Raw genomic sequence first — 25,838 nt, forward strand, 5'->3', positions numbered from 1 at the left:
TTTCCTACGAAACTAAGACTTAGTCAGTGACATGGCCACAGGCACACAACTGGTATGTGACCCCTTTGGGGTCTTTCTGACCTTCCAGTTACTGTACCATACTGCCTCCTAGGATAACAAGGAGAATTAATAATCATTGTTATCATTTCCAGAGGTGATTGGACCTATGAGTTCATTGGTGTAGGGCAATGATGGTGAATCTATGGCACAGGTGCCAAAGACAGCACACAGAACACTCTCTGTGGGCACATGGCCACCCTCCCTCCCTTACTAGAAAGACAGAGGGACCCAGGCAGAGCTGCTCCTCTTTTTCTCTCCACCATGCCTAACAACATCCCCCAACCCTCTTCCCAGCAGCACAGGGAGTAAAGTGGGTAGCTCACAGGCAACAGAGCTGGAGGGGAGCAGAGCACTCAGGCAACTCCCCTTCCCCTCTCTACACTCACTGAGGATATTCATCACCTGCTCCTCTCTCTGCCTAGCAGCCCAATGGGAGCACTTCCTACCTCTCCTGTGTGGGGTAAAGGGGGCGGGAGGGGGGCTAAAGGGTGGGACATACCCAGTGTGAGGGTGGAGAGGGGCACAGCACGGCACTTAGTCTCTAAAAGGTTTACCATTTATACCGTTTACCATTATAATTAGGAAATATTTAACAAAATAAATTAAAATACAAATTAAAAAATGAATTCTCTCTACTATGGTAGTCTGGCATCCATTCTGTAATTTGGAGTCTCACAGAATCATCTGAGGATGCTACAAGATTATGTGAACTAGCCAGGGTCTCATACCTTGTATGTGTCAGAGCTTGACCACCAGTTGGAGGTAGAATTTGTATCCAAATCCCTCTGGTTTTGACATTGATTGCTTACTACAATAGCCACACTAAGTTGACTGACATACTATTTGCTAAGCGCTGGAGATATAAGGCAACGATAACTCTTGCTCTCACGGAACCTAGCCTAATGTGAAGAGACAAACATGCAGATGACTGTATAAACAGGACACATTAGAGGTAGTTTCCAAAAGTAGCTGGAAAGGCTTGTAGAAAGGAGCACTATAATAATAATGATGCTTAGATAGCACTTTTAAGGGCTGCAAAATGATAGTCTAGATCCATGTTGGTGAACCTATGGCACATGTGCTAGAGGGGGCTACTCCCCTCCCCCTCTCCATCACACCTGAGGACATTTCTCACATGCCCACCCCTCTATTCAGCAGCCCAATGGGAGAGTTTCCTTCCTCCCCTGTCTGAGGCAAGGGGGTGGCTCATACACAGAGTGAGGGTGCAATTTGGGCACTCGGTCTCTAAAAGGTTTGCCATCACTGCTCTACATGGACATAGATAGTTATCTATCTCTCATCCATTAGCAATAAGAGATCATTTAAATTAGAAATGGGGGCTGGTAAGACAGGAGTCAGGAGTTTAATTTAGGGGAAAACAAGTTTAATCTGCACATGCCTAAGAAAGAAAGGGATGGGAACCTTAGAGCAGAAAGGTAATTGTGGTCAATGTGGAGGCTGGATGGATAGGGGAGGTCCGAGGGAGCTGAATCCCCTAAGAAACCCCACAGACATCCATACCAGGTCTAGGCAAGCCTATAGCCCGGGAAGCTCAGAATAGCTGTTTCCATGCCAACGAGCGAGGCCCGCTGAGGGCGTGGCCAGGACTAGAGGCCCCTATCGCAGGCGCAGGCTGCCCTCTGGTGGCCGATAGGTGTCTGCCTTTCACAGAGATGATGCCCTAAGACGCGACGGTATGGGAACCGTTTCTCACGCAGCCCCTTCTCTGCCCCCCAGCGTAGCCAGAAGCCTCAGAGGGGGCCGTATTTGCTGCCCCCCTCCTTCCTCTCAAGCTTGTCCAAATGCATGGCGCTGGTAGGCAGAACCCTAATTCCCTGTTCTGCGATCCCAAATCCCAGCACTACCCTTCCTTCTCCGATCTCCTAGAGTACCTCCTGCACCTGTATCAGAGCTCATCGCATTTCTAGCCTCATAAACTTGCTAAAGGTAGGAATCCCCTTAGCCAAGCGTCGCTTCCCCAGCATCCAGCAGACTTGTGGATACTGTAGTCACTTAATAATTGCTATAGTTATCTGCTATTTTGCCTGGAGTAGTAACAGGCCGCCACAGGTGATCATTCTGTCTTTGGTGCTAGTCCTGTCCCTGCTTTTCCTAGAGCCATGGTCCAGCCTCCTGGGGCTGCTTTCTGCTCACCTGTGAGCCAAGGTTCGTGTCGGGCACTGTTCCTGTAAGTGGCATTTATTTAGCACTCTCTATGTGACAGGCACTGTGCTAGGCTGGGAATACAAATGGACCAGCTTCTACCCTCCTGGAGCTTGCATTCTGGGCGCCCACATTAATCTAGAAAATGCAATTCAAAATAGAATCGTGTCTACAGGTGAAGTGGGTTGCCAGGTAGAGGGAAGGGGGCAAGAACTGAATTTAGCAGCAAATAAACTGAGCCTTAAAGAGGCTGGGGGTTTTATGGGGCAGAGGGGAAGAGGGGAGCACAGTCCAGGGAGGAGAGCCATCCTTTTCAAAAGCAGAAAGTGGACTTGTTTGGGTAGAATGCAGGCTACATGGAGTGTAATAGGCCATAAACGTGGAAAGGCAGGCTAGAGTCAAGTGTTGCATTTTGTTCTAGAGACGAGGAGTCAGAAGCTTCTTGAGCAGGGGAGTGACATGATCAGACAGACTAATGCTTTAGGAAAATCAATTTGGCCACTGTAGAGAATGGTTTGGAGACAAACACCCAATGAGGAGGCTCTTACAAGAGAAGTCTTAACCAGGAGAAATGTTGTGAATGAAAAAGATTCTTCGGGGCAGCTGGGTGGCTCAGTGGATTAAGAGCCAGGCCTAGAGATGGGAGGTCCTGGGTTCAAATCTAGTCTCAGACACTTCCTTCCTAGCTGTGTGACCCTGGGCAAGTCACTTAACCCCCCATTGCCTAGCCCTTTCCACTCTTAATATCCAGTATTGATTCTAAGACCGAAGGTAAGGGTTTAAAAAAAAAAAGATTCTTGGGATATTGTGGGGGTAAAAGGCAATGAAACTTGGCAACTGACTGGATATGAGGTGACAGAGTGCAGCCAAGGGTAATGAACCTGGGCCCCTGAAAGGACGGCAGGCCTGTTCATGGAAATCAGAGAATTAGGACAAGGAAGGTTTGAGATGATGAATTTTGTTCCCGATGCCTGTAGCTGATGTCCAGGAGGCAGTGGCAGATGTTCAGGACTTTATGGCTGGATAAACTGATCTGCCTCGAGCTAGGCACACCCACAGTCAGCCAGAGCAATTCAGTCCCCCAGAGCCCACTTTCTCCTCTCTAAAATGGGATTTAATACTTGCAATATTTAACTCAAAGGATGTGAATCTAAAAGCCTTAACAACCTACATTCCAATCCCAGGCCTTGTGGGGGAGCAGATGTGCCAATTGGTTCTATTCTAATGAGGCTGATAGGGAAGAAACTACTTCCTAGCTGATTCCCACCATCTCTGCCCACCTTGGCACAATCACCAACCCTTTCTTCTGTGCAGCCACAACCTTGCCAAGGAGCCAAGCAAGGGTTAAGTCCTAAAAGTCCAACAGCTCTCAGGAGAGACATCTGCTAGTTACCACCTTTCTGGGAATCAACTTCCTCAGCTATAAAATTAGGTGGAAATCTTTTAAGATTCCTTCTAGTTCAAAACCCACAACTTCACAAGGCTCTGATACTAACCAGGCGCTCTTGATGGTAAATTTATGGAAATACTGGCCTAGGAGACTTGAATTCTTGTCCCAACTCTTCTCCCAATTTGCTTTGTGACCCTGGGGGCAAATCCTTTGGCTTAAACTTCAGATTTAAATTTCAGAAAAATGAGGGGGCAGCTGGGTGGCTCAGTGGACAGAGCCAGGCCTAGAGATGGGAGACCCTTCAAATTTGGCCTCAGGTACTTCCAAGCTGTGTGACCTGGGCAAGTCACCTAAGCCCTTACCACTCAAAAGTTTGGACTAGATGATCTCCAAGGACCTTTCTTAAGCCCCCCCACCCCCCCGACCCCCCCAATCCTTACCTTCTTAGAAACAATATTACTTGTTACAAGGCAGAAGAGTGGTAAGGGCTAGGCAACTGAGGTTAAGTGTCTTGCCCAGGGTCGCTCAGCTAGGAAGTATATGAAGGCAAATTTGAAGCCAGTATTTACTGTCTCCTGGCTTGGTGCTCTATCCATCCAGTACTCCCTTCATGCCCATCATGCACCTCAATGAAGCAGAAAGCTAATCACGGAAATCATGACTGAAAGGGGCATTAGAGATTCCACTCTCCACCCTGCCGCCCACATTTTATAGATGCCTCCCCCTAAGTCCAAATATATCTCATAGAACATGGGTAAACATAATTGTAGTAATTTTTAGTTCATTTTTATTGAGAATAGATGAAAATCAGCAGTGATTTTGCTTTTTTTTTTTTAAGCAATCCAAACACACTTGGGTGATTTGCTTTCAATTGAACCCCTATAGAAAAAGTGTCCAAGACCCAATGCTTGAACTTTGAAAGCCCCAGTTAAGGACCCAAGTCAAGACCATTGCTTCTGAAATGAAGTCTTCTGCCTTACCCCAAAACAATGGGGAAGGTGCCTAGATATCCATTTCAGTCTTCTTGACCCCTCTGGAATACAGGAAAAGTGTACTAACTGAGCAAAAAACCCCAAAATCGAAACAAACCTCCCAAACCAAAACAAAACAATACAGTCCTAGGTGTTACACAAGAGGCACCGATCCTGGCTTTATTCAAAGTTACATCCAACATTTGTTACAGCTTTCTTCAAATTCCAAAATGCTTTGTAGAATCTCAAACCTGGATTCGACCTGTTGCTTTCAAATTGCAGTCAAGAATTTCAAATAAAAAATGACTTGCCAGTAAAATTGGAAACTGTTAGTGCAGATACAAAAAAAGTAAAATCCAAATAGAAACTGTTTTGTCAAGTTCAAAAACAAGTAGTCACAGCAGCTGTCATCTTGGGCTACCTAGGGTCTAGATACCACGGGTACATGCCAGTCAAACCCGTCCACCCACTACCTCTTAGCCAAGTTTCCTTTGCTCTTGGCCCGAACTTTAAAATTAAGGGTCACAGTGATTTAAAAATAACGCAGCTCAGTCATTGGGGTGCCAACACAGCCTCATATAGAACACATGCTCGGTAAAACTTGCTTAGGTGGGTTTCCAAGACCCTAGGGCGTGAAAGGTAGAGAGAAAGTGGGGAGTGTGCCTTTCTTTGCAATGAGCTTGTGTCAGACCAATATTAATGTGGCCAATGAGGACAGGCGCACGTTATTCATCTGTTCCTCTTGGTTCCTAGAGGTAGAACAATCGCTTTATAATCAAATCCACTTGAGGTGGCATGGCACATTCATTTTCTACTGCTAGAAACCTGGGATGCTAGTTATAGGCTTGCTGGCAATAGTCTCTCTGTTTGCAAAGTATACAAAAACAATTGTTCACAATGGGGCTTTTCAGAATACAGACTACAAACTGGGGGGGGGGGGGGGGGAGGGGGAATGCTTAACATCACCATCTAGATACTGTCCAATATGACACACGGTACATTGCTTTCACATTGACCCAGCGTCCCAGGGATGCCATGTTGAGTCTTAAGAGTTAAAGTAGTAGCAAAAAGTTCAGTATTGCCAAGACAACCTCAAGATGCCGGGAAGAGAGAGCTCTAAGTGATCAGGGTATTAACCAGCTTATCCTTCCATTTTCCACATGATCATAGTTGGAGGACACATGCATGAGGTGGAAGTGAGGTAGAAAGTAAACAATTCTCACATCTTAAAAAGAGATTTCAAACCAATAAGATCATCCCATACAGATTGGGAATGTTTGCTAATAGCTCCGCCATGGACTTCAAACTCCTCCCATCCCTTTCACATACTCCTCTGCCCACATGGGTCAATGCTTCTCATGAGGAGCTGAGAAGCTGCATCTTGGAAGTCTATGCTAAAGCTCCAGGCCTCAATACTAGGAATGTACAGAGATATTTAGTCAGAGCCTGCACATGGTCACAGTAAATTGTTTTTGTTGCATTTGTCAGTTATGGTTTTATTTTTTGTTTGTTTATGTATATAAAAAGGAAACTGAAGGACAAGCCGGCATGAAAAGAGTCACTGTTAGAATAACTTTAATTTATCTTGCATTTTACAGAAGTCTAGGAACGGTTTTTTAAAAAGCACCTCCTCTTTTCCCATCATGTTTCTCTGACAGTTGTTAAAATATTCAATGAGCATGTGAACAGTTTGAGGATCTGCATCTTGCAAGGATTTCATAGACCAACCAACCCAATGCCAAACGAGAACTTGGCAGCTTTTTTAATCTTGCTTTTAATACAATGGTAAATCCACTCAGATCGTAAACCTGTCCAGCCACATCTCCAAAATACTTTGCAAAATCCAGTGTCGTTTAGCAAATTAGTTAGCTTTGGCACGGAGCTGTGCTCGCTTGCCTGTGACGGCCTGGAACCCAGTTTTGATGCTGGCGACGGAGCAGCGAGAATGGCAGGTCTCACACTGTAAGAAATAGAGTCGTGTATCCTTCTGTAGGATTGTGTCTGGTGACCGACATGTATGGCAGGTGACATACTCCTCTGTGGAAAAGAAACCCAGTGTCAATGTAAGTACTGTTCATAAAAGACACAAGTACTCAGGAAAGCAACCTGTGATTTAGGCCAATCAGGGGACACATTGAGCAATTCATAAACTACTAACACAGAGCCACAAAACAGTTGAGGCTGTGGGTCTAGCACCAGAAAACACAACTTGTCTCCTTTGAAGCTCTGTGTGAAGCATCTGGGCACCAAAAAAAGCCGTTGTTGAAAAAAGGTCAGACCTCTCCAAAAGGCATGATGGTCACTCTTCCCAGAAGCCCACAAGCATCTGTAGAGTGAATACTAGTTCTGGCCAGGTGGAGGGACATCATCTGACACTTTAACTAAGCTATAGAAAAAACAAGTCACCATATGCTCTTAAATCAGCCAGGTCATGTTACAACACGGGGCCTGCTCTCTATGACATATGCTGCCATAAGGCCAAAAGTGTGCAGCAGCTATCCTTTAAATACCTCTGCTTCCCAACAGTCCCAAATCTTAAGATAACCTCAAAGGTCCATCCCAACTCTATGTTTAAGGATGCAAAGACAAACTCTGCACTTACTGATATATCTTCTCAAGACGTTTTCTATCTGTTTCTGTTGGAATCTTCCTTTGATTACAAGTTGATTATTACCATCTATGGAACCACTATTAATAAAAACGAGGAGAAAAAAACTCATTATGAAAGTTGTGACTTCTTAAGAGAAAACCAAATCCTTATACCTAGCACATCTGAGAGAGTTCATGGAGATTCAGTAACATGAGATTCTCTAAGAACAAGGTGGGACTGACCAACGGGCTTCAGTCATGCTAGCTAGGGGAGGCCAGCTAGACTAGAACGCCAACCGCTTCAGAAGACACATGAGCTGTATATGAAAGCATATTGTAAACTAGAAAGTCAATCTCATTTCAATTAGATAAGACTTTTGGTAACAGAAAACTTCACTGGTTCCAAGTTCAGAACATAGCCTTTGAGGATAGCGGTGTGTATTTGAGACTAAGAAAACAAAAGGAAGACCTCCTATGCACTAAGTTAATCCTCCTTGAAGGTCTGATGGAAAAGCATAAACAATGCGGCATAGGAGAGGACATAGACAAGCTGCAGAGGCACTGATGTGTCCAAGAAGACACTGTACCTTCACTGCCCACAGACATTTATTGAGCCTTAATGTTTGTGAGGAATGGTGCCAGCACCACAGAGGGCTCCTGTCCTCCAGGACCCTATAAACTAGCCCCACAGTGGTCACAAGGGACTCTATGCCACAGCTGAAGTGGCCTCTCCTAGTATCATATTGCCAACGAATCACTTCATTGTGATGGTGGCCTTATTCTAAAGGTAATTCCCCATACTTGGTAGAGGCAGGGCACTACAGGTGTTGGTTAGTTTTGATCCCATCTTTCCCCCCTCCCCCCTTCTTAATGGCTTGGTTAAAAGGGATGACTCTGGGAAAGGAAGGGAAACATAGATGATCTTAAAAACAGAAAATGTAAAACAAATTTCAAAATATCAGTCTACAGAAGCCCATCCAGAAAGTTAGCTTCTGTAACAAACAGGCTGGTTTGCTATGTTATTTTTTTCACCCAGATATAGAAGTATTGGATTCTGCTTTTCTTGGATATTTATATTTGTTCAAATCCTGGTTATGACAAACTACACCAAGGGAACAGTATCCTTCATTGAATTTTGCTGGTCATAAGTGGTCCAAGTTGCCAACCTTTGGTTGTATACAGGTTCTTTATTATTTTTTTTTTTGCTAACAGTTGCTATGCTTCAATGTGACCCATGAGCAGTATTTTCTAAATACAACCACCACCATTTCAGGCCTGCTTTTCTCAAGACAGATTAAACCATGTCTAACTTTCCAAGTAAATATTTTTAAAGTAGCTATAGGGAGTGGGAGGAAGGAACACAGTCTATCTGACTAAATGTGACAACCAAGATGTAGCTAGTTTCTAATACAAGGCACTCGGGACTCCACAAAGGTCATTTAAAACCTTCTAGTGAAAGCCTAGACCAGCTTTGGCAAACCTTTTAAAGATTGTGTGCCCAAACTACACCTTTTAAGCTGCCTGTGAGCCCCCAGCATTACCCTACACAACAGAGGGAGGAAGTGCTAGCATTGGGCAGAAGGGTGGGGCATTTGAAAAATGTCCTCAGGAACCATGGAACGGGGGAATGGGGCATGCATGCCACATCTTCACTGATACGGGCATAGGCTCTATTCAAATGAGGCACTTTCCCCCAAGCTAATGAATTTCTCATTTAATGAAGTCATACTGTTGTGTTACATTTCACGAATCTCTCTATAATAAAATTGCACACGGTTTCTAAATACACTGAGTTTTTAAGTCAAATGAAATTCTAATAAAAAAAATTTTAAACCATACATAAATGTAAACTAATAAAAAATAAGATGCTCATTTACCTTGTACCCAACTCAGCCAATAAAAATGCCAGGAGATGTTTGGGCTGACGATGTAATCTAAAAGAAAAATGCAATATTTGACATTTATATTCTAAGGAAATGACAATTTATCCATGCTTTTCCCTGTAAACATCCTGGTTATAAAAAAAATACAAACACAAACACACTTACTCACACTCTATGGTCCTATAAATTAGAACCCAATTGTCAGGAAGCAACATCTGTAACCGGTGAAACACTAGTAGAAATTTTTTAAAATGAAATGGGAAAGGACCTGTTTGTACAAAAATATTTATAGCTGCTCTTTGTGGGGGCAAGGAATTGGAAACTAAAGGGATGTCCCTCAATTGGGGAATGGCTGAACAAATTGTGGTATATGTTGGTGATGGAATACTTGTAAGGAATGATGAACAAGATGATTTCGGAAGGACCTTCATGGACTGATGCAGAATGAAATAAGCAGAACCAGGAGAACACTGTACACAGTAACAGCAATATTGTGTAATGATCATTCTGACAATTAGTTACTCTAAGCAATACAATGATCTAGGATAATTCTATGAGACTTATGACCAAAGAATGTTCTCCACCTCCAGAGAAAGAACTATTGGAATTGGAATGCAGATGGAAGCATATGATTTATCACTTGTTTTTTGGGGATTTGGTTTTACAAGAGCATTACAAAAAAGAATAATATGGAAATGTTTTGAAAGATAATATACATGAATAACCCAGCTTGAATTATATGCCAGGAGAGGGGGAGGGAGGAGAGAGGAGAGGGAGAGAAAAAACAAAAATTTTAATGAGTTCTGTTGGTGACCATTGGTAAAGTCACAAGAGAATATATATAAGAACTTGGTTGGGGGGAATAGGGAAATATTTGTTGGCTATCAAGTATTAATCTCATAGTTCAAGAGAAGTACTTGGATTGGACCTGGATGAGAAAAGTTAACTTTCCATCTAAGTATCTTTTAAAAACTCCTGACAAAAAATATGCCAGGTTTATGGAAAGAAGAGACCAACAGCAAAATGCTGTAAGATACTGTAGAACTTTCCAACTCTCCTCTTACAATTTATAGAAGGAATGCTTCTTTAGAAAAACATCTGCAACCCTACTTGAGGCCAAATTGGAGAGGGTAAATGAAAATCTATCTGGCAAATGATATCTCAAATTCAAACCGAGAAGTTTCCCCAGTAGTACTTACAGTTTACAGATATCTGTGAAGTTGACAAAAGAAGTTTTCTTGGTTCCTACTCTAACAACCTGTGGAGGTTTCATGACAAATTTTCTTTTTTCTCCAGCAACCATATCTGGATTCTTTTCCCGCATTATGTTGAATACTCGATTCAGCAACTACAAAGACAATAGGCAATTATAATTATGTATATATTCAATAAGATAGGCTCATATTCTTTAGTCTCAGTGACCAGAAGTGACATTTACAACTTTCTAGTATGTACAGATCATATTGGTTGCTGAATGCCAAATTTCATTGGAAAGTTGCCAAGATCTCCTTTTAATTTTTCTAAAAAAACGAATTTCATTTTTCAGCTTTAAAATATTTGTATACACCTGCCCTTTTTATGCTAAAAGGAATGAAACCTCTCCGTTAATTCTGCTATTTCTTCCAAGATTTTTCAAATAGATTAAAAATGAACAAGCTTGAAAATTAAATTCTTACCCACTGACACCCTTAATTACCTACCCACCTGCCCTATCTCTCTCCAATTAGAAGGAACAGGAGACAAGTTAAATCCTAGAGTGGAAAAATTAAGTTTCTTACTACTTCAATTAGCTTCAAGTCCTTTTAACAAACTTCCAAAACATACACATATCAAAAGCACACGATCTGTGCCCCAACCTGGTTGGATTTTCTTAAGCTGTTGACAATGAAAAAATGCTCAGATCCTTAATGAATGAACTTAGACCATAATCAGTGTTGCCAGTGAAAATGTTGAACATTGCTGCCTAACAGAAGCATTCAGATACTTTTGTTTATATAGCAAAGTAATATATTTGGGAGCATTTTTCCGTAAAAAAAGATTATTTTACCTCATCATAAGTATAGTCTCTTTCTGAACCTGCCCATGCAGGGCCAGTCTGATTGCTGAAGGAGATTCCATCATCCTTTTTGCTGTCTTCATCTTCTAAGGCTTGAGAAAAAAGCAAAATAGATTCCAGAGGGAATTAGAGATTCTTAACACCAATTTATTTTCCTATTATAATTTCATTCACACAGCTTAAAAGTATATAATTGTCACATACTTTTAAAAAACATAATCCGAGGGGGCATCTGAGTAGCTCAGTGGATTGAGAGCCAGTCCTAGAGATGGGAGGTCCTAGGTTCAAATCTGGCCTCAGACACTTCCCAGCTGTGTGACCCTGGGCAAGTCACTTAACCCCCATTGCCTAGCCCTTACCACTCTTCTGCCTTGGAGCCAATACACAGCATTGACTCCAAGATGGAAGGTAAGGGTTAAAAGAAAATTTCTAGGTTTTCTAGAATCAGTTTCAAAGATTACATGACTGTATCCTGAGAGGCCAACTACAAAGCTTAAGTTTCAAAGAATCAAATCTCTCCTCTAAGGTCATATACATAGCTAGATCAGAGGTTTCTATGTGGATGGAAAACCTTAGGACCATGAGATGTTTCTCAAGGGGGTATGAGAAATAAGACAGTCAATATGTATTTTATCCTTTCCCCAGAGGAGGAGCAAATGGTGAGGATGGGGCAAAGTCAGAAGGGAGTTTTACAGAGCATCTAAAAAAAGGGAGAGTCAGGTGAAGGAAAAATTTCTATCAACAAAACCAAATGAATTTGGATACAAAAAACTTTTTCAGAGCTAGGAACTATCAGCAACAATGACCCAGTGGAAGACCAGTTAACTGAACTATATGACAACTAGAAATTCCAAAATGATTTCTAGTCAATGAAGGCACAAGATTTTGGTGTTATCTTTGGAGAATTATATGCTAATTTTACTATGTGTGACTGCAAGGCTTTAATTCTTTTTCTTTTTATAACAACTCTCTGTGAATGAGATTCTTAGCCCTGTTCTCACTCAAATCCAAAGAAAGAAACGAACTAGATGCTGAACATGACACAGAGGTATCCCTTTCAAAAAATGATACCAAAAAGGCACAGTGAGATGTCTCAGTCAATAGAGGCAGGTCTGGAGATGGGAGGTCTTGGGTTCGAATTTGGCCTCAGACTTGTTCTAACTGTGGCAAGCCATTTAACCCCAATTACCCAGTCCTTACTGCTCTTGTCTTGGAACCAATACTTAAAACTGATTCAATGACAGAATGTATGGGTTTTAAAAAAATGACACTTTGGTCGCACCAATTTATTGACTATGTTCAGACACACATTCAACAACTTTGTGATACAATAAAAAATTTTTGTATTAGTTTTACGAAAAATTAATTTTCTTTTCTCATTTTTTATTTGCACACATATGGTAAACCTGGGGATTTATTTCCTTTTGTTCTGAAAGAAAGAACAGGAAAGTTGCCTGAAAGATAAGGAGCCTGGAGAAAGAGGCTGGGAATTCCTACATTAAAATCAAGCTGCCTCTTTATGGCATCCAAAGAAAGCAAATCTTCCCTTTTTCTGAAGCTCAACACACAAGGATACAAGGAAAAGTTCCTTATTTTTCAGGTCATAAAGGCCTTCAATGTACCCAAGAAAAGACTTCAGGAAACAAAAACTCTGTTCCTAAGCAAATTGATGTTCCATTCTCATTAGTAGATATATTTCAGAGGTATACTATGATGTAATTATGTATATAATCTTATGTATGAGCCAACAATATGTAAACTCTCAGAAAAAGAAAACATTTAAAGCTTAATACCTCCACCTTATTAAATTTGACATCAAAATAAATCTTGAAGCATTTCACCTATAAAATATTGGCCACTTTAAGAAATAAGGAACCCAGCATTTAAAATACATACTTTAACTTTAATTAAATTAATTGAATGTGATAGTGTGAAGAGAAAACTCTAATAGGAATGTTAGGAAAACACTGACACTTTTCCCCCATTGTTTAGTCTAGACCCTCATCCATAAAGCAACAGTGGCAATAAGTTTGTAGGAAAATAACATACTTGGGAAGTAGTAAAATGATTTTTCTTTACTCCTACTTTAAAAGTGGTTAGCAGATAAAAGTTTATACCTCAAGAACCTACCCTCACATAAGCAAGTAATGTACCCTTACCTTCATCTTTCTCTAGGATTTCATCCTCATCTGGGAACTTGACATTCTTCTTTTTCTTCTTTTTGTTGCCAAGCATAATATCAAGGTCATCTTCTGGTTCTGCTGGTTCTTGCACATCACTTTCAATCTTTAGGTCCTGAAAAAATCACAGCCATTCACAATATTTTTAAATAAGAGACTTCTAAAAGATTATATTAGATTGTTTTCTATCTCGTTTCATGATTTAGGGAAAATTTCAAACAAAGGCATAAAGTCACCTACTTCCACAGAGCCTTTCCCTCAAACTGTCCAGTTAGAAGTAATCTCTCCCTTTTCTTGGAATTCCCACAGAACTTTATTTGTGCTTTTTGCTGCCCTTTTAAATTTTATTTTGTGTTAACTATTTTTTATATATCTTATCTATTTAGTAAAGGATAGGCAAGCAAACAATCTTGTCTCATTCAGGAATCCTCCACTTAACCCAATGGGACAAAGTACAGAGTCATGAAGAGATGAATGTTAGACCATGAATTTAGACCATGGTTATTTGTCAAAAACATTTATTAAATGCCCATGTCCAGTAGCCAAATCATGGTTTATGGCACGCTAATTAATTTTGAGTCAGGGGTCACTTTGCTTCACCTCTTTTCATGTCTGTTCTTCCTAAAATTTATACTAGAGATTATTAAAGAGATAAAAGTTGCCTTTTCTGACACCCCCTCCTTCTCCCCAAATTCTTTGTTAGAAGGGATGCCTCTTTGGAAGGGGATAGGGAAAGGATCTAGAGGGAAATGCAGGTGATATGAAAACAAAAGATATCTATATATATTTTAAGCTACAAGATAAAGGAGATTGAGTAGAAAGGTATGAAGAATACAACAATTCAAGAGAACTAAATTAAGGTCAAGAGAACAGAAGCGGTGGTGCCTTTTGGAAACTTGAAATTCTCAAAGTTTTTACACACACACATGCACACATGCATGCACAGCGATAAGTAGTTATATACCACTTGGTAAAGTCACAAAACCTTAACTCCAGATGTGACAAACACGAAACACTGATGGGATACAGAGATCTAGTCACAACTTCTGCTTACCATTTTGCCCATATCACTTTCCAGCCTGGCTCCCTGTTCCCATCAATCCCAGAAGCTTAAGACTAACAAAGCGTTGTATTAGCTGAGGCAACTTTTAATTTCAGAAGGACAGTCAGGCCTAGAGGCAGGAAGGTCCTTGGTTCCAACCTTGCCCACGATCACATAGCTAGGAAGTGTCTGAGGCCAGGTTTGAAGAACCCAGTTGAACATGTCCTAACACTGTTTAATACCATATTCCACCCTCAGTATCAAGTTTGGTCATCCCTGATTTAGCTATTCATAGCACTAGCTAAACCCCATAATACACACAGTTCCACACAAGAACCTGACCTTCAAAGAAGTCACTGTCCATTAATGAGAGATTTACCAAGTAACAATGTTAAATTTTATTCCCATACTAGTTTTAAGTTTCAAGACCAAAAGACATTGATCACTTTGTTTTACTGGTTAAAGGTATTAGCTTCCAAACTACAGCCACTCTATGGTATAGAAGAGAAGAAAGGGGCAAGGGGGAGAATGGATCAAAGAGGAAGAAAGGAGTAGATGAGGGAAGATGAAGACCAGTTAGTAGTGATAGAAAGAACCATTTTTGAGGTTCTGGACCTTTTAAGTTAATCCTCTCACATCTCAGTCATTTATTTATATCTCCACAAAAACTCTTCAATTGTCTTAAAAATTCATTTACACAGAAACTATAACCCTTATTCTCAAGGTCCCTAGAGTCTCAATATAAAATTGACCTAGAAGTTCAAGTCCATATTTAGATAAGAGATTAAGAGCAATATTCTAAGGCCCTAACCCACACATTTTAGGGCAGTTTTTGCTTAAAAGGTATTGAAACTAGGCCCAAGACCTGCTGGTTCAGAAGACTAAGTCTGGTCGTTCATTTCTTGGAAGTTTACAAATTAAGCAGTAACATGGGTTGTTTTGTGAGTGAACAAGTTAATTCAGACAGTTCACTAATCCTGCAAAATATAAAGTATCTACAAATCAACTAAGACTTTTAAATGTGAGTTTATACTGGGTGGATGGACTTGAACAAGACCATTTTACAGCATGTTAGTCCAATGCCATCATCCAGGTGATAATCAATCCATGCCAAAATTCTGCTGTCTGTGATAGGACCACCCAAAATTTCATCACATCTGAAAAATCAGATGAAATTACATAGCTATTCAAATATACATATCTTACTTGAAATAGATATTCTACAGAAAAAGTTAAGTAGATGGGAAGAACAACAATGGTATAATCCCCAAACCTGTAAACCTTTTATAATGAAGTGAACATCTTCATGAATCCATACTACAATACCTTTAAGATTCCTAGTGTGACATATTCTTAATAAACTGAACAAAAGAATAGTGACTATTAGAAGCTTGAGATATAGTTTCCCATTTTTTCTTTACCTATCAATAGAGGGCATAACTGTTATTTGTGACAAGGAACATCAACAATTTGACCTCCACAGGGTATATTTTATCTTTACATGAGGTATGTGAATACAAACCTTAACACCTTCTTCAGCTTCATCAATATCAAATATCTTTTTTGTTTTTTTCTTCTTTTTCTTTTGATTGAAAAAGTTTAAGTCATCCAGGTCATCAGAAGCATCTGAAAAAGGGAAGTCCAGGAATTGCCAATCACTGAATGAGTTCCCTTATGAATTCTGGGAATGGCTATACCAATCACAGCTAAAAGGTATCACAGGTTATTCAGTCAAGTCAACCAAAAAGGATGAGATAACTATTACTACTAGTATATTTCTGCTTTACAGTTAATTGTCTGAGAATACCACAAGAAAGAAAAGAAATTCAGAGAATTCACTCTTCTTTCCAAAACCAAGTAACTAAATCTTATTTTAGTCAACAGCTCTAGTTCTTTCCTCTAAATCTTTTCAGATCTGTTAAGAAGCAAAAGTGAAAAATTTCCCAATATCTTCCTGGGCTGAATGGATGTTACTTTCACTTACCCACTTTTGGTTCTATCTAAACTGACTTCTTGTTCTACCACACTCTATCTCCTAGACTTAACCTTTAGGTATCCCAACTTCTCAAGTGCAACTACCTATAAGAGGACCTTTCTAATTCCACCAGTTGTTAGTTCTTCCTATATCCTCTTTGCCCAAATTCATCTCATATATATTATATCTTGCATTTACTTATCTGTGTACCTGGATCATAAGTTTTTTCCCATGAGGAGACTATAAACTCCTTAAAGACCCCAGGTCTGTATTGTTTTTAATCTTTATATTTTTATACTAATAAGAATTTAATAAATGCTCAGTGAAGCAAACAGAACTTTTCCACATTTTTCCCTCTCTCTCATTAAAGTTTTACAATGATTCTTTCATGGTATTCTTTTACCTTTCTTTCTACCATCCTCTTCATCAGCTTCTACATCTTTGTCCTCTGTTGGCTCTGGTTCAGTTTCTTTTGTTTCTGAGGGTTGTGTTTCTTCTGTCTGTGCATCTCCTTCTTCATCCAGCATAAAAGGCTTCTTCTTCTTTTTCTTCTTCTTGCTCATAGTAGGATCGAAAATCATCTGTTTGCAAAAAAGAACAAAACCACCACATCTAGTTCATTTTATGACAAATGCAAAAAGAAACTGAACTCTAGTGACATTAATATTCTTCCATATCTTAAAAGTACAAGAAAAATGGCAAGAATACATTTGAAATTGAGAAGCACCAAACATGGTAGGCAATATGGTGTGGTGAAAAGAATCCTGAACTTGGAATAAAAAAAGACCTGAGTTCTAGTCTCAACTCTCACTGAGTTATTTCTCCCTCTTTGGCCTTCTCAGTTTCTTGGAGGGGGCTGGGCTAGATAATCTTTGAAATTCTATGATTACTTTACTTTTGAAGATTATTAATCAAGTCGCATCATTTTACATAATGACAACTTGGAGGCTCAGAATAGTTTAAGTGATTTTTCCAAGGGCTCAAAATAAATAAATAAATAAAAAATCCAGCCACCAAATAATGACCTGTTCTGAGATCTTACTGTGGCATGAAAATTACCTATGCTGTGATAGGTCCAGCTAAATTAGAACTGTATAAGACTGGTGTCAACCCATTGTCCCAGAGCAGTCATCTATGGATGGAGAGGCTAATCTCCACAATGACCACTAGATGATTTGGGAGGGTGTCACAAAGCAGCTCAAACTATTAATTAAGGTGTGGAAGAGTTGAAATCTGCAGGGAAATATATATTTATGAAATCAAGGATCACTTGAAATAGGATAAAACAATAATGATAGAATGACTTTTTACAAAATCAATTCTAAAAATTAACGCCTAGGTTTTCACACTTAAGGTTAGATTGTACTCCTTTTTATTTATGAGTCTTCCCACTAATAATATTTTACCAAAGGCAATAAAGTTATGAACTGACCATTTGCTGAAGGCAAGGGGATGCTTCCTTAAAGATTTCCCTTTCAGTATTAGAGACTGAGGGTCAGATTTTCCCAACCCAGGAGAATTAATTCCCTTGTCTGGCCTCAAGAGATCTTTTATCTTGTTTCTCTTTCAACTTGGGGGCTATATACTTCCTTGTCTACTTCCTGTTAAGCCTTTTTAAAAGCTCTTCATTTGCATTAATTTACAATACTGTACCCCCCCCATTTCATTAGAAATATTCTAAAATTCTAAAAATTTTTCAAAGAAAAATTAATTATAATTCACTTTAACAACATCATACAGGAATATTGTGAAATTAAACTGTGAGATTATCAACTCCAAAAGGTTAGAAATCACTATCCCAATGCTACCTGGTCAGAAAGCACATTAAGTGAAATCTGTACAACTAATACACAGCTATATAATTTTATAACATGATATATACTACATTAACATAATACTTTCACATACATTATCTCATTTGACCTTGTGAAATAGGTATAGGTGTTACCAGATGTAGAGGTGCCCAGTTTTATAACTTAGTTAATAGGCATTGCTAAGACCCCAAACCACTTCTGACTCCACTCTCCCACCCTGTCTTACCACATACTAATTCCAAACTAAAACTGAGAGCAGTAAGAAAAACCTACCATGCATTCAAAGTGCTTCCATGACTTCCTCAAGGGAGCAGCAGCTAAATGCTCAATAGATTGAGAGCTAGTCCCTCAAGTGGGAGGTTCTGGGATCAAATCTAACCTCAGAACATTTCCTGGCAGTAAGACCCTGGTAAGTCATTTAACCCCATTTCCTAGTCCTTACAGCTCTTCTGCATTAGAACCAATACTCAGTATTAATTCTAAGATGGAAGGTAAGGGTTAAAAAAAAATCAAAGTCTAAAGGTTTTCAGAGTCAATCTAGTTTAGCTAGAAACTAATACATAAATCCCCCTGTATTTTTCCTGTCACAAAATCTACTGCAATAATATTTAGTAAAATGAACTCAGTAAAAATAAAGTCCACCACATTTAAGACCATTTCATGTTAATTTTGCTCATATGCAGCTGAGAATTTCCCAAATTTGGTAAAACCCAAACCAAAAGTTGAATATGGAGCATCATGAGCAACAAAGCTTGATTTTCATTCACAAAATTTGAAATAGCTTCTATTAGAAAAGATGCTGATATTTTTATTTTGCTAAAACCATTACTTAAAAACCAGGATGAAATAACAACGGAATTGGCTGTCTTATATAACAAAGGCTTATCCGAAAATAAATGAATGAATGAATGAATAAATAAATAAATAAATAGATGTTTTTACGAGCCCTGTGATTTTATTTGGTATAAGAGATTCCCTGTGAGTAATCATCCTTGAAAAATGCATATTGTCGATCATCCTGCAACTTAAATCTTACCAGAATTGCCTAGGTAAAATAAAGGTAGTAGCAAGACCTTATTTTCAAGTTGAGCTTCTAATACATAATGGCTATTATGACACCAGGCAAGTTAAAACAAGGATTTAATTGTATAAAACAAGTATTTCTGAATGTCAGTCTTCATTCTAATGATAACCACTGGCCAGTTTCAAGAAGGTAGCACTAAATTAAAACCAGTCTGACAAAGGGAGAGTACTACACAAGGCACTACAGTTTCTGGAATGGCTTTTGATAATTACTGTATCTTTGAAGTATAAAACTATCTAGAATATGAACAGTCCATTTATCATTACTCAAGCAGTTAAAAAAGACACAACAGGAAAAATGTTAGGAATCCAAAACTAGGCAAATTCTCAATTCTTCTCAGAGGAAAAAATACTCTTCAGTTTTACTACAGGAAAAAGAGTATGTCTAGTTTAACAAAAGAAAGACAAAATTTATTAGAAATAATTTAAATCAAGTTACATATACTTGCTATTTATCTTTCAGCAGTAAGTAATTTCAGAAAGCTTAGCAAATACTTATTGTGCAATTGCCTATCAAAAACTTGTTTTAAAAACATTTTTGAAATTAGCTCAGTTGAAGTTAAAATCACTAATTGTTTCTATAAAATTCCAGCTCAAATTCAGGCAGTTTTAAATGTACTAAAAGCTTTTCACCCAGTTTCTTTTTTTTTTAAACCCTCACCTTCAGTCTTGAATCAATACTGTGTATTTGTTCCAAGGCACAAGAGCAGTAAGGGCTAGGCAATGGGGGTTAAGTGACTTGCCCAGGGTCACACAGCTGGGAAGTGTCTGAGGCCACATTTGAACCTAGGACCTCCTGTCTAGGCCTGGCTCTCAAGCCACTGAGCCAACCAGCTGCCCCCCACCCAGTTTCTTAAGGCCAAAAAAAATTATGTAAAAAATGAAATGAGTTTTGTTTTATGTTAATTTTGCTTATATTTAGTTGACAGGCCTAGAGACAGGGGGTCCCGGGTTCAACTTAACCCCCATTCCCTAGCCCTTATCACTCTTCTGCCTTAGAACCAATACACAGCATCGATTCTAAAACAGAAAGTAAAGGTTTACATTTTAAAAATATTCATGTCAGAGACAGGTAACATCTTTTGTTGTGACTGAAAATCTAAAGCTATACCTTGTGAATGGGGTCCAAATACAGAAAGTGCTGATTTAAAAACCAAATGAAAATATACTGGTGATTAACCTTTAACATCTAGGGCAAACCCTTACCTTCCTTCTTAGAATCAATACTGTGTATTGGCTCCAAGGCAGAAGAGTGGTAAGGGCTAGGCAATGGGGGTTAAGTGACTTGCCCAGGGTCACACAGCTGGGAAGTGTCTGAGGCCAGATTTGAACCTAGGACCTCCTGTCTCTAGGCCTGGCTCTCAAGCCACTGAGCTACACAGCTGCCCCCTCCAGCACTTCTAATGGATTTAGACCCCACCAGAAGGGGCATGCTGAAGTTCTAATGAGTGGATTCTAAGTAGGTATGTCTATGTTATATAGTAAATATTATACTCATTAATGAAACTTAGGTAAAAAATAAATTTATTTGAAAGAGCTCCCTGTTATCTGTAAAATTCCAAACTCCCATTTGTCTCTGTGATTTTTGGGGGGTGGGGAGACAGGACTTGTTATTTATTTGGTATAGGAAATTCCAAGGGAGTAGATGCCCTCTACTAATGCAAACCAGCACCTGTTCTCCAACTTATAGTTTTAGAGAATACTTGGGACACTGAAAGGTTAGGTGACTTGCCCAGGGTCATACAGCATATTCAAGAAAGGTCTTAAACTCAAGTCCTTCCTTAGCCCGAGGCTTCTAAAGACCCTAGCCATGCTTCAATCAAGAATTAAGGGGGTTCAATGGATCAAGAAGCTCAGAGATAAGAAGTCCTGGGTTCAAATAAGGCCTCAGACACTTCCTAGATGGGTGACCTTGGGCAAGTCACTTAAGCCCCATTGCCTAGCCTTTACTGCTCTTCTGCCTTGGAACCAATACACAATATTGATTCTAAGATGGAAGGTACGGGTTTTAAGAGGGAAAAGAAAGGTAGAGAATTAATGTCTTTGAAAACTCTTCTTGGGCTTTCCTATATTCTTCTTTATCTCTGAAATGTCAACCCTTCAAAACCCAGGTCACATTCTACCTCCCAAGGAAGTCAACTTTTGATTCCCTCTCCTTTAGTTGCAAGAGAACTCTCCCCCCTTCTAGATTATAATATACATTGAGAACTTTTTTTTATGTCACAATCTCCAATCTTTGGCAATTACTTGTGTATTTTGACTCTTTACTAAGATTACTGCCTCATATAGTTTAACATTCTTGGATCATTAATCCCCTTTTAACAACTGTAAAATGAAAGAGATTAGAGGAATCCAAAGTTAATCACTAAGAAGCAGAAGCACAAATTATCTTGCTGACCCACTCAGAAACAGTTTCCTTCATTTTACAGGAAAAACTATTAGTTGTGAGAACAGAAGCACCAGTAAACCTGTAGTAATCTTGATATCTGCATATCCTCAGCACTGGGCTTTACATAGAAAAAGCATTCAATAAACTTCTGCAAAATGTTTAAAAAGCTGGGAAAACAAAGTTTAGCACTATTCTCTCAACTTGCAAAATGCTATATAAGAATATCTGCTAGCCTACAATTTACAATGGAAACCACGGACAATTACAACTTTTGTTGATAGCAAGCACTTAAGTTATATAGCAACCAGCTCTGGAATAACTTACATTGATGAAAAAGTGCAAAACCACATTTTTGGGAAAAAGAAGTCTTGAAAACTGTAGACCAACTTAACTTTGGAGGAGCCATCTCTCTCCTCCTAGTAACTTTCAGGAGTTTTTCTTCTCCCAGGGGCTGGTAACCCTTTCTCTAACATCTCAGTCTAACAATCCCTCCTACCCTGGCCTCCCCTAACTACGCATTCTGCCCAACCCCACCCAGGGACAGTGGGGGCCAGACGTGGGATGTGGAATGGGCTGGTTGGAGACACCACCCCCCGGCCACCAAATTTCTTCTCTTCCGATCTCAGTTTCCCAAGGATTGGGCCAGGCCTGTCTTCCTGCCCCGCTTCTCCCGAGGCCTCGCCTCGCACACGACCCTCTCCCTTGCCTACGCCCCAAACAGTCCCCGAAGCTGTGTGACCCTGGGCCCGACCCTCCAACGTGGGGGGCGGGAGAAAGAATCCAAGGTTCTAACCCGAGGAGCAGAAAGGAGCGGAGGAGAATTGGGCAGGCCCGATGTCGGGCGGGCTCCCCCGGGCCTAGGCCCTGGCCTCCACCCCCGGCTGGCCCCGCGCTCGTTCTCACATGGCGGCCGCGGTTAGGCCGCAAGCCCAGCTTCGCCGGCTCCTCACGTCCGGGCGGCTACTCCCCGGCCTCCGGCGCCAAGCTCGGGTCCTCACCTCGTCCCCGGACATGGCTGCAGCTCAAGAAGATTCGGTGCGGACAGAGAATCGGATGGCCCAGTCGCCGCTTCAGGCCCCAGTCCAGCGATGCCGCTGCTGCTCCTGCCGCTCCCAGCGCCGCACTCGCCTCTTGCATCAGCGAAAAGGGGTGGGAGTTTCCCCTTCGACCTCCCGGCGCCGGAGCTACGCCTGCGCCGAGCCCGCCCCCTTCTGCATGAGCGCGAGAAGCTGGATCCTACCACTGCTCTGCTTCCGCTGACCTGCAGCGCACCAGCGCACCGGCCATTGCTGGGAGTTGTAGTTTGTAGAAGAGAAGGGGCCGTTGGAAAGAGGCGAGAAGATGGTTTGGGGTGCGCATGCGTGCTATTGACGCATGGATGAGTCCAAGTGGTTCTCCTAGAAAGGTGGGGATAGAAAATTCTATTCGGTCCAGAGAGAAGGGGAGGTGGAAGGAAAGAAGAGCGTGAATGCGACTACGAGTTGGACGAGCTCCTCTGGAATGCGGGTCTGAGATCTACCCGTCCTAGAAGCCCAGGTTTTCCTTCTGGAAAGCCTCCCCTGTCCCTCGCCCCGTAAACACCCGTTTGAGGGAATTTTGAGCGGACCGTAGGCAACATTAGCGGAGATCCCGAGCTGGAAGTAACTTTAGAGGTCTGGTCGTTTAGCCAGTGTGGCCCTGCGGAGAGGCTCAGAGAAGAGGAGCGACTTCCCCTAGGGCACACAGCGAGACCTTTGCTAAGTTGAAATGACCACCAAAGTCTTCTGAATTGGGATGAGTGTAGGTATGGGTGCTCGTGCACGTTTATTTCCTGGACCTCTCTAGTAAATTGGTAAATTAGCCCGGGGACCCCTTTTCAGAATAGAGCTTTTAAGTAATTGAAAGAAATGCTAAATTTCAGTTAGAAGTCAATAAAAATAAAAATGCAATCCCCTCTCATCCAAAAATTCAGTATGGTGAAGGACCTCAAATTCCCAGTGCACTCCATAAAAACTTGACACATTTTGTCTATAATCTGGTCCATCAAGCAACAATAGAAGAAGCCTGGGTGGTATGCCAGTGTGGAACTAGAACTGTGACAAGTTCTAGACAAGTTATTCCCCCTCCCCAAGTCCAATTGCTTCATCTGTACAATGGGCATAATAATGTCCATATGTAAGGGAGGGAAGAGAGTTAACTTTGATTAAACTCTTACTAAGTGCTAGTCACTATGACAAATGTGAAAGATACAAGTACAAGCAAAAAGATGAAGAGCTTAAATTCTAAGAGAAGATAATACCAAAAAGGGAGCTGATAGTGGGAGGTGGTGGGGTAGAGATGAAGATACCCTGAGCTGGGTCATGGCTCTGGAGCCTGGGAAGTCAGGAGAACTGGGAAGGGAATGAAGGCTAGTCAGACTGAGCCTCTACTCAAAATAGAGATTCCAAGGAGGAACTCACCAAAGGAAGATGTAGGGCAGCTTGGTAGAAGGATATTCCAGGGTAAGAATATCCATGGGATGGTTGGATGTTCTAGGGTAAGGAGGCCCCTAGACACTGAGGGGAGTTGAAGGATGTAAGAGCTGCCAAGGCATGAAGACCAAAAAATAACTATCCAGGAATAATCATCAAGCTCATAGTTCACATTTCTATAATGCATTAACTCTTGTAAAGATAAAGCATTTAACTTATAACTCAGAGATAGTACAAATATTGTCCCCATTTTGCAGGCCACAAAACTAAGGCCCAGAGACGGAAAGTCATGAAACACAAACTAATCCTTCTGCTTGAATTCCTGGCTCTTGGAAGATTTTCATGCTAAAAGAGGAGTAGTAGACCATGCTTCCAGAGGGGCAGAACCAGGGAACTGAGGTAGCTAGAACTTGCACTATGGATAGGGCTGTATCAAATTCCTGATTTGGCTCCCAGAGACTCTATTGTAAGATCCAGTTTCTCTGTTTGATTTGCCTTTAGGATATTAGTGTAGTTAGAATGATTAATTTAGGAGTTAAAATTAAGGGTTTAAAGATAAGATCACCCTCTCCCTCATTCTCCTTCCCCAAAACCTTCTCCCCAATTCCAAATAAATACAAACTATTTATGTGTTCATCCTTATGTGTTTTCCCTTCCTAAAATCCTATCATAACATTGGTTCAGCATAGCCCATCTGCAAAGGTCAATCCGCAAATGGACTTCCCTCTCCACCACCCAAAGTCATTTATTAACTACCCACTTATAGGTGATGGGGTATTAAACTTTCCACTAGTCCTTGTCTGGTATCTCCTTATGTCCTGAATGTGACCTTGGTCTCTATAAGGCAATGCCAATTGAAAGTAAACTTTGACAGGACCTACCAGAAAGGTTTTAAGTGTATCTTGGATGCAAGTATTCTGAGGACCAGCTCAATTCTGTTCAGAAAGACTCATCACCAGCCAGTTGGAAGCAGGGACAGTGGTCTAGGGAACAGGGTTCTTGGTCTCAGGATCCTGAGTTTGGGCTATGAATGATGAGGGTAGGTAGTGGCTGAGGATATGGTGGGTCAGCTCTCTTGGCACATGCCACCCCTTTTCTCTCCCTCAGAGTACTTAACTGATTCAGCTGGACTAAAAGAGTTAGATCCTTGCTTCCACTTTGGTTTTTGATGTTCATAGGCTTAGAATAGAGGGTATACCAAAATGACAACCTAATGACTATTATCGTTGTTCAGTTATTTTTCAATCCTGCCCAATGCTTCTTAACCCCATTTGGAGTTTTCTTGGAAAAGACACTGGAGTGGTTTGCCATTTCCTCATCCAGCTCATTTGACAGATGAGGAAATTGAGGCAGAGTTAAATTACTTTCTTAGGGTCACCCAGCTAGTAAATGTCTGAAGTCAAATTTGAACTCAGAAAGGTGAATCTTCCTAACTCCAGGCTCAGTGCTCTATCCCTTGTGCCACCTAGCTTCCCCTAATAACTGTAATGGCTTAAATCCATTGGGGTCATTATAGACTTCTCATCCTCCTCTTTATACCTTATTAATTCATTCAGTTCCAACCTAAACCCATAAACCCCTGGTGTATATGTTGTTACTTAAATTGGAATGTTAGTTATAAAAACTATGTTAATGGGTTTTAGGAACTCTTCCTAGATCTGAAAGGCATATTTGCTTAGGATGCATGCAGTTTCTTCAGAAACCAGGACTCGTCTGCTAGATATTTCCCTAAGATCGCACAGTTAGTAAGTGAGAAAGCTGGGCATTGATACCCAAGGCCTAGAATCCCAGCT

General features: G+C 40.7%; 1 protein-coding gene across 1 annotated transcript; it reads right to left on the reverse strand.

The window, feature by feature from the left end:
- Positions 1–4,736: 4,736 nt before the first annotated feature.
- Positions 4,737–22,902, reverse strand: EIF2S2 (eukaryotic translation initiation factor 2 subunit beta). Its single transcript, XM_001371328.5, has 9 exons — positions 22,594–22,902; positions 16,713–16,890; positions 15,857–15,960; positions 13,272–13,407; positions 11,104–11,204; positions 10,256–10,404; positions 9,051–9,107; positions 7,187–7,272; positions 4,737–6,621 (listed from the first exon to the last, which is right to left on the reverse strand). Exons 1-9 carry the CDS (start codon positions 22,606–22,608, stop codon positions 6,446–6,448), a joined length of 1,002 nt encoding a protein of 333 aa, XP_001371365.1. The 5' UTR covers positions 22,609–22,902; the 3' UTR covers positions 4,737–6,445.
- Positions 22,903–25,838: the final 2,936 nt, after the last annotated feature.

Source organism: Monodelphis domestica, chromosome 1 (genome assembly GCF_027887165.1).
Source record: "Monodelphis domestica isolate mMonDom1 chromosome 1, mMonDom1.pri, whole genome shotgun sequence".
NCBI classification, from domain to species: Eukaryota; Metazoa; Chordata; class Mammalia; order Didelphimorphia; family Didelphidae; genus Monodelphis; species Monodelphis domestica.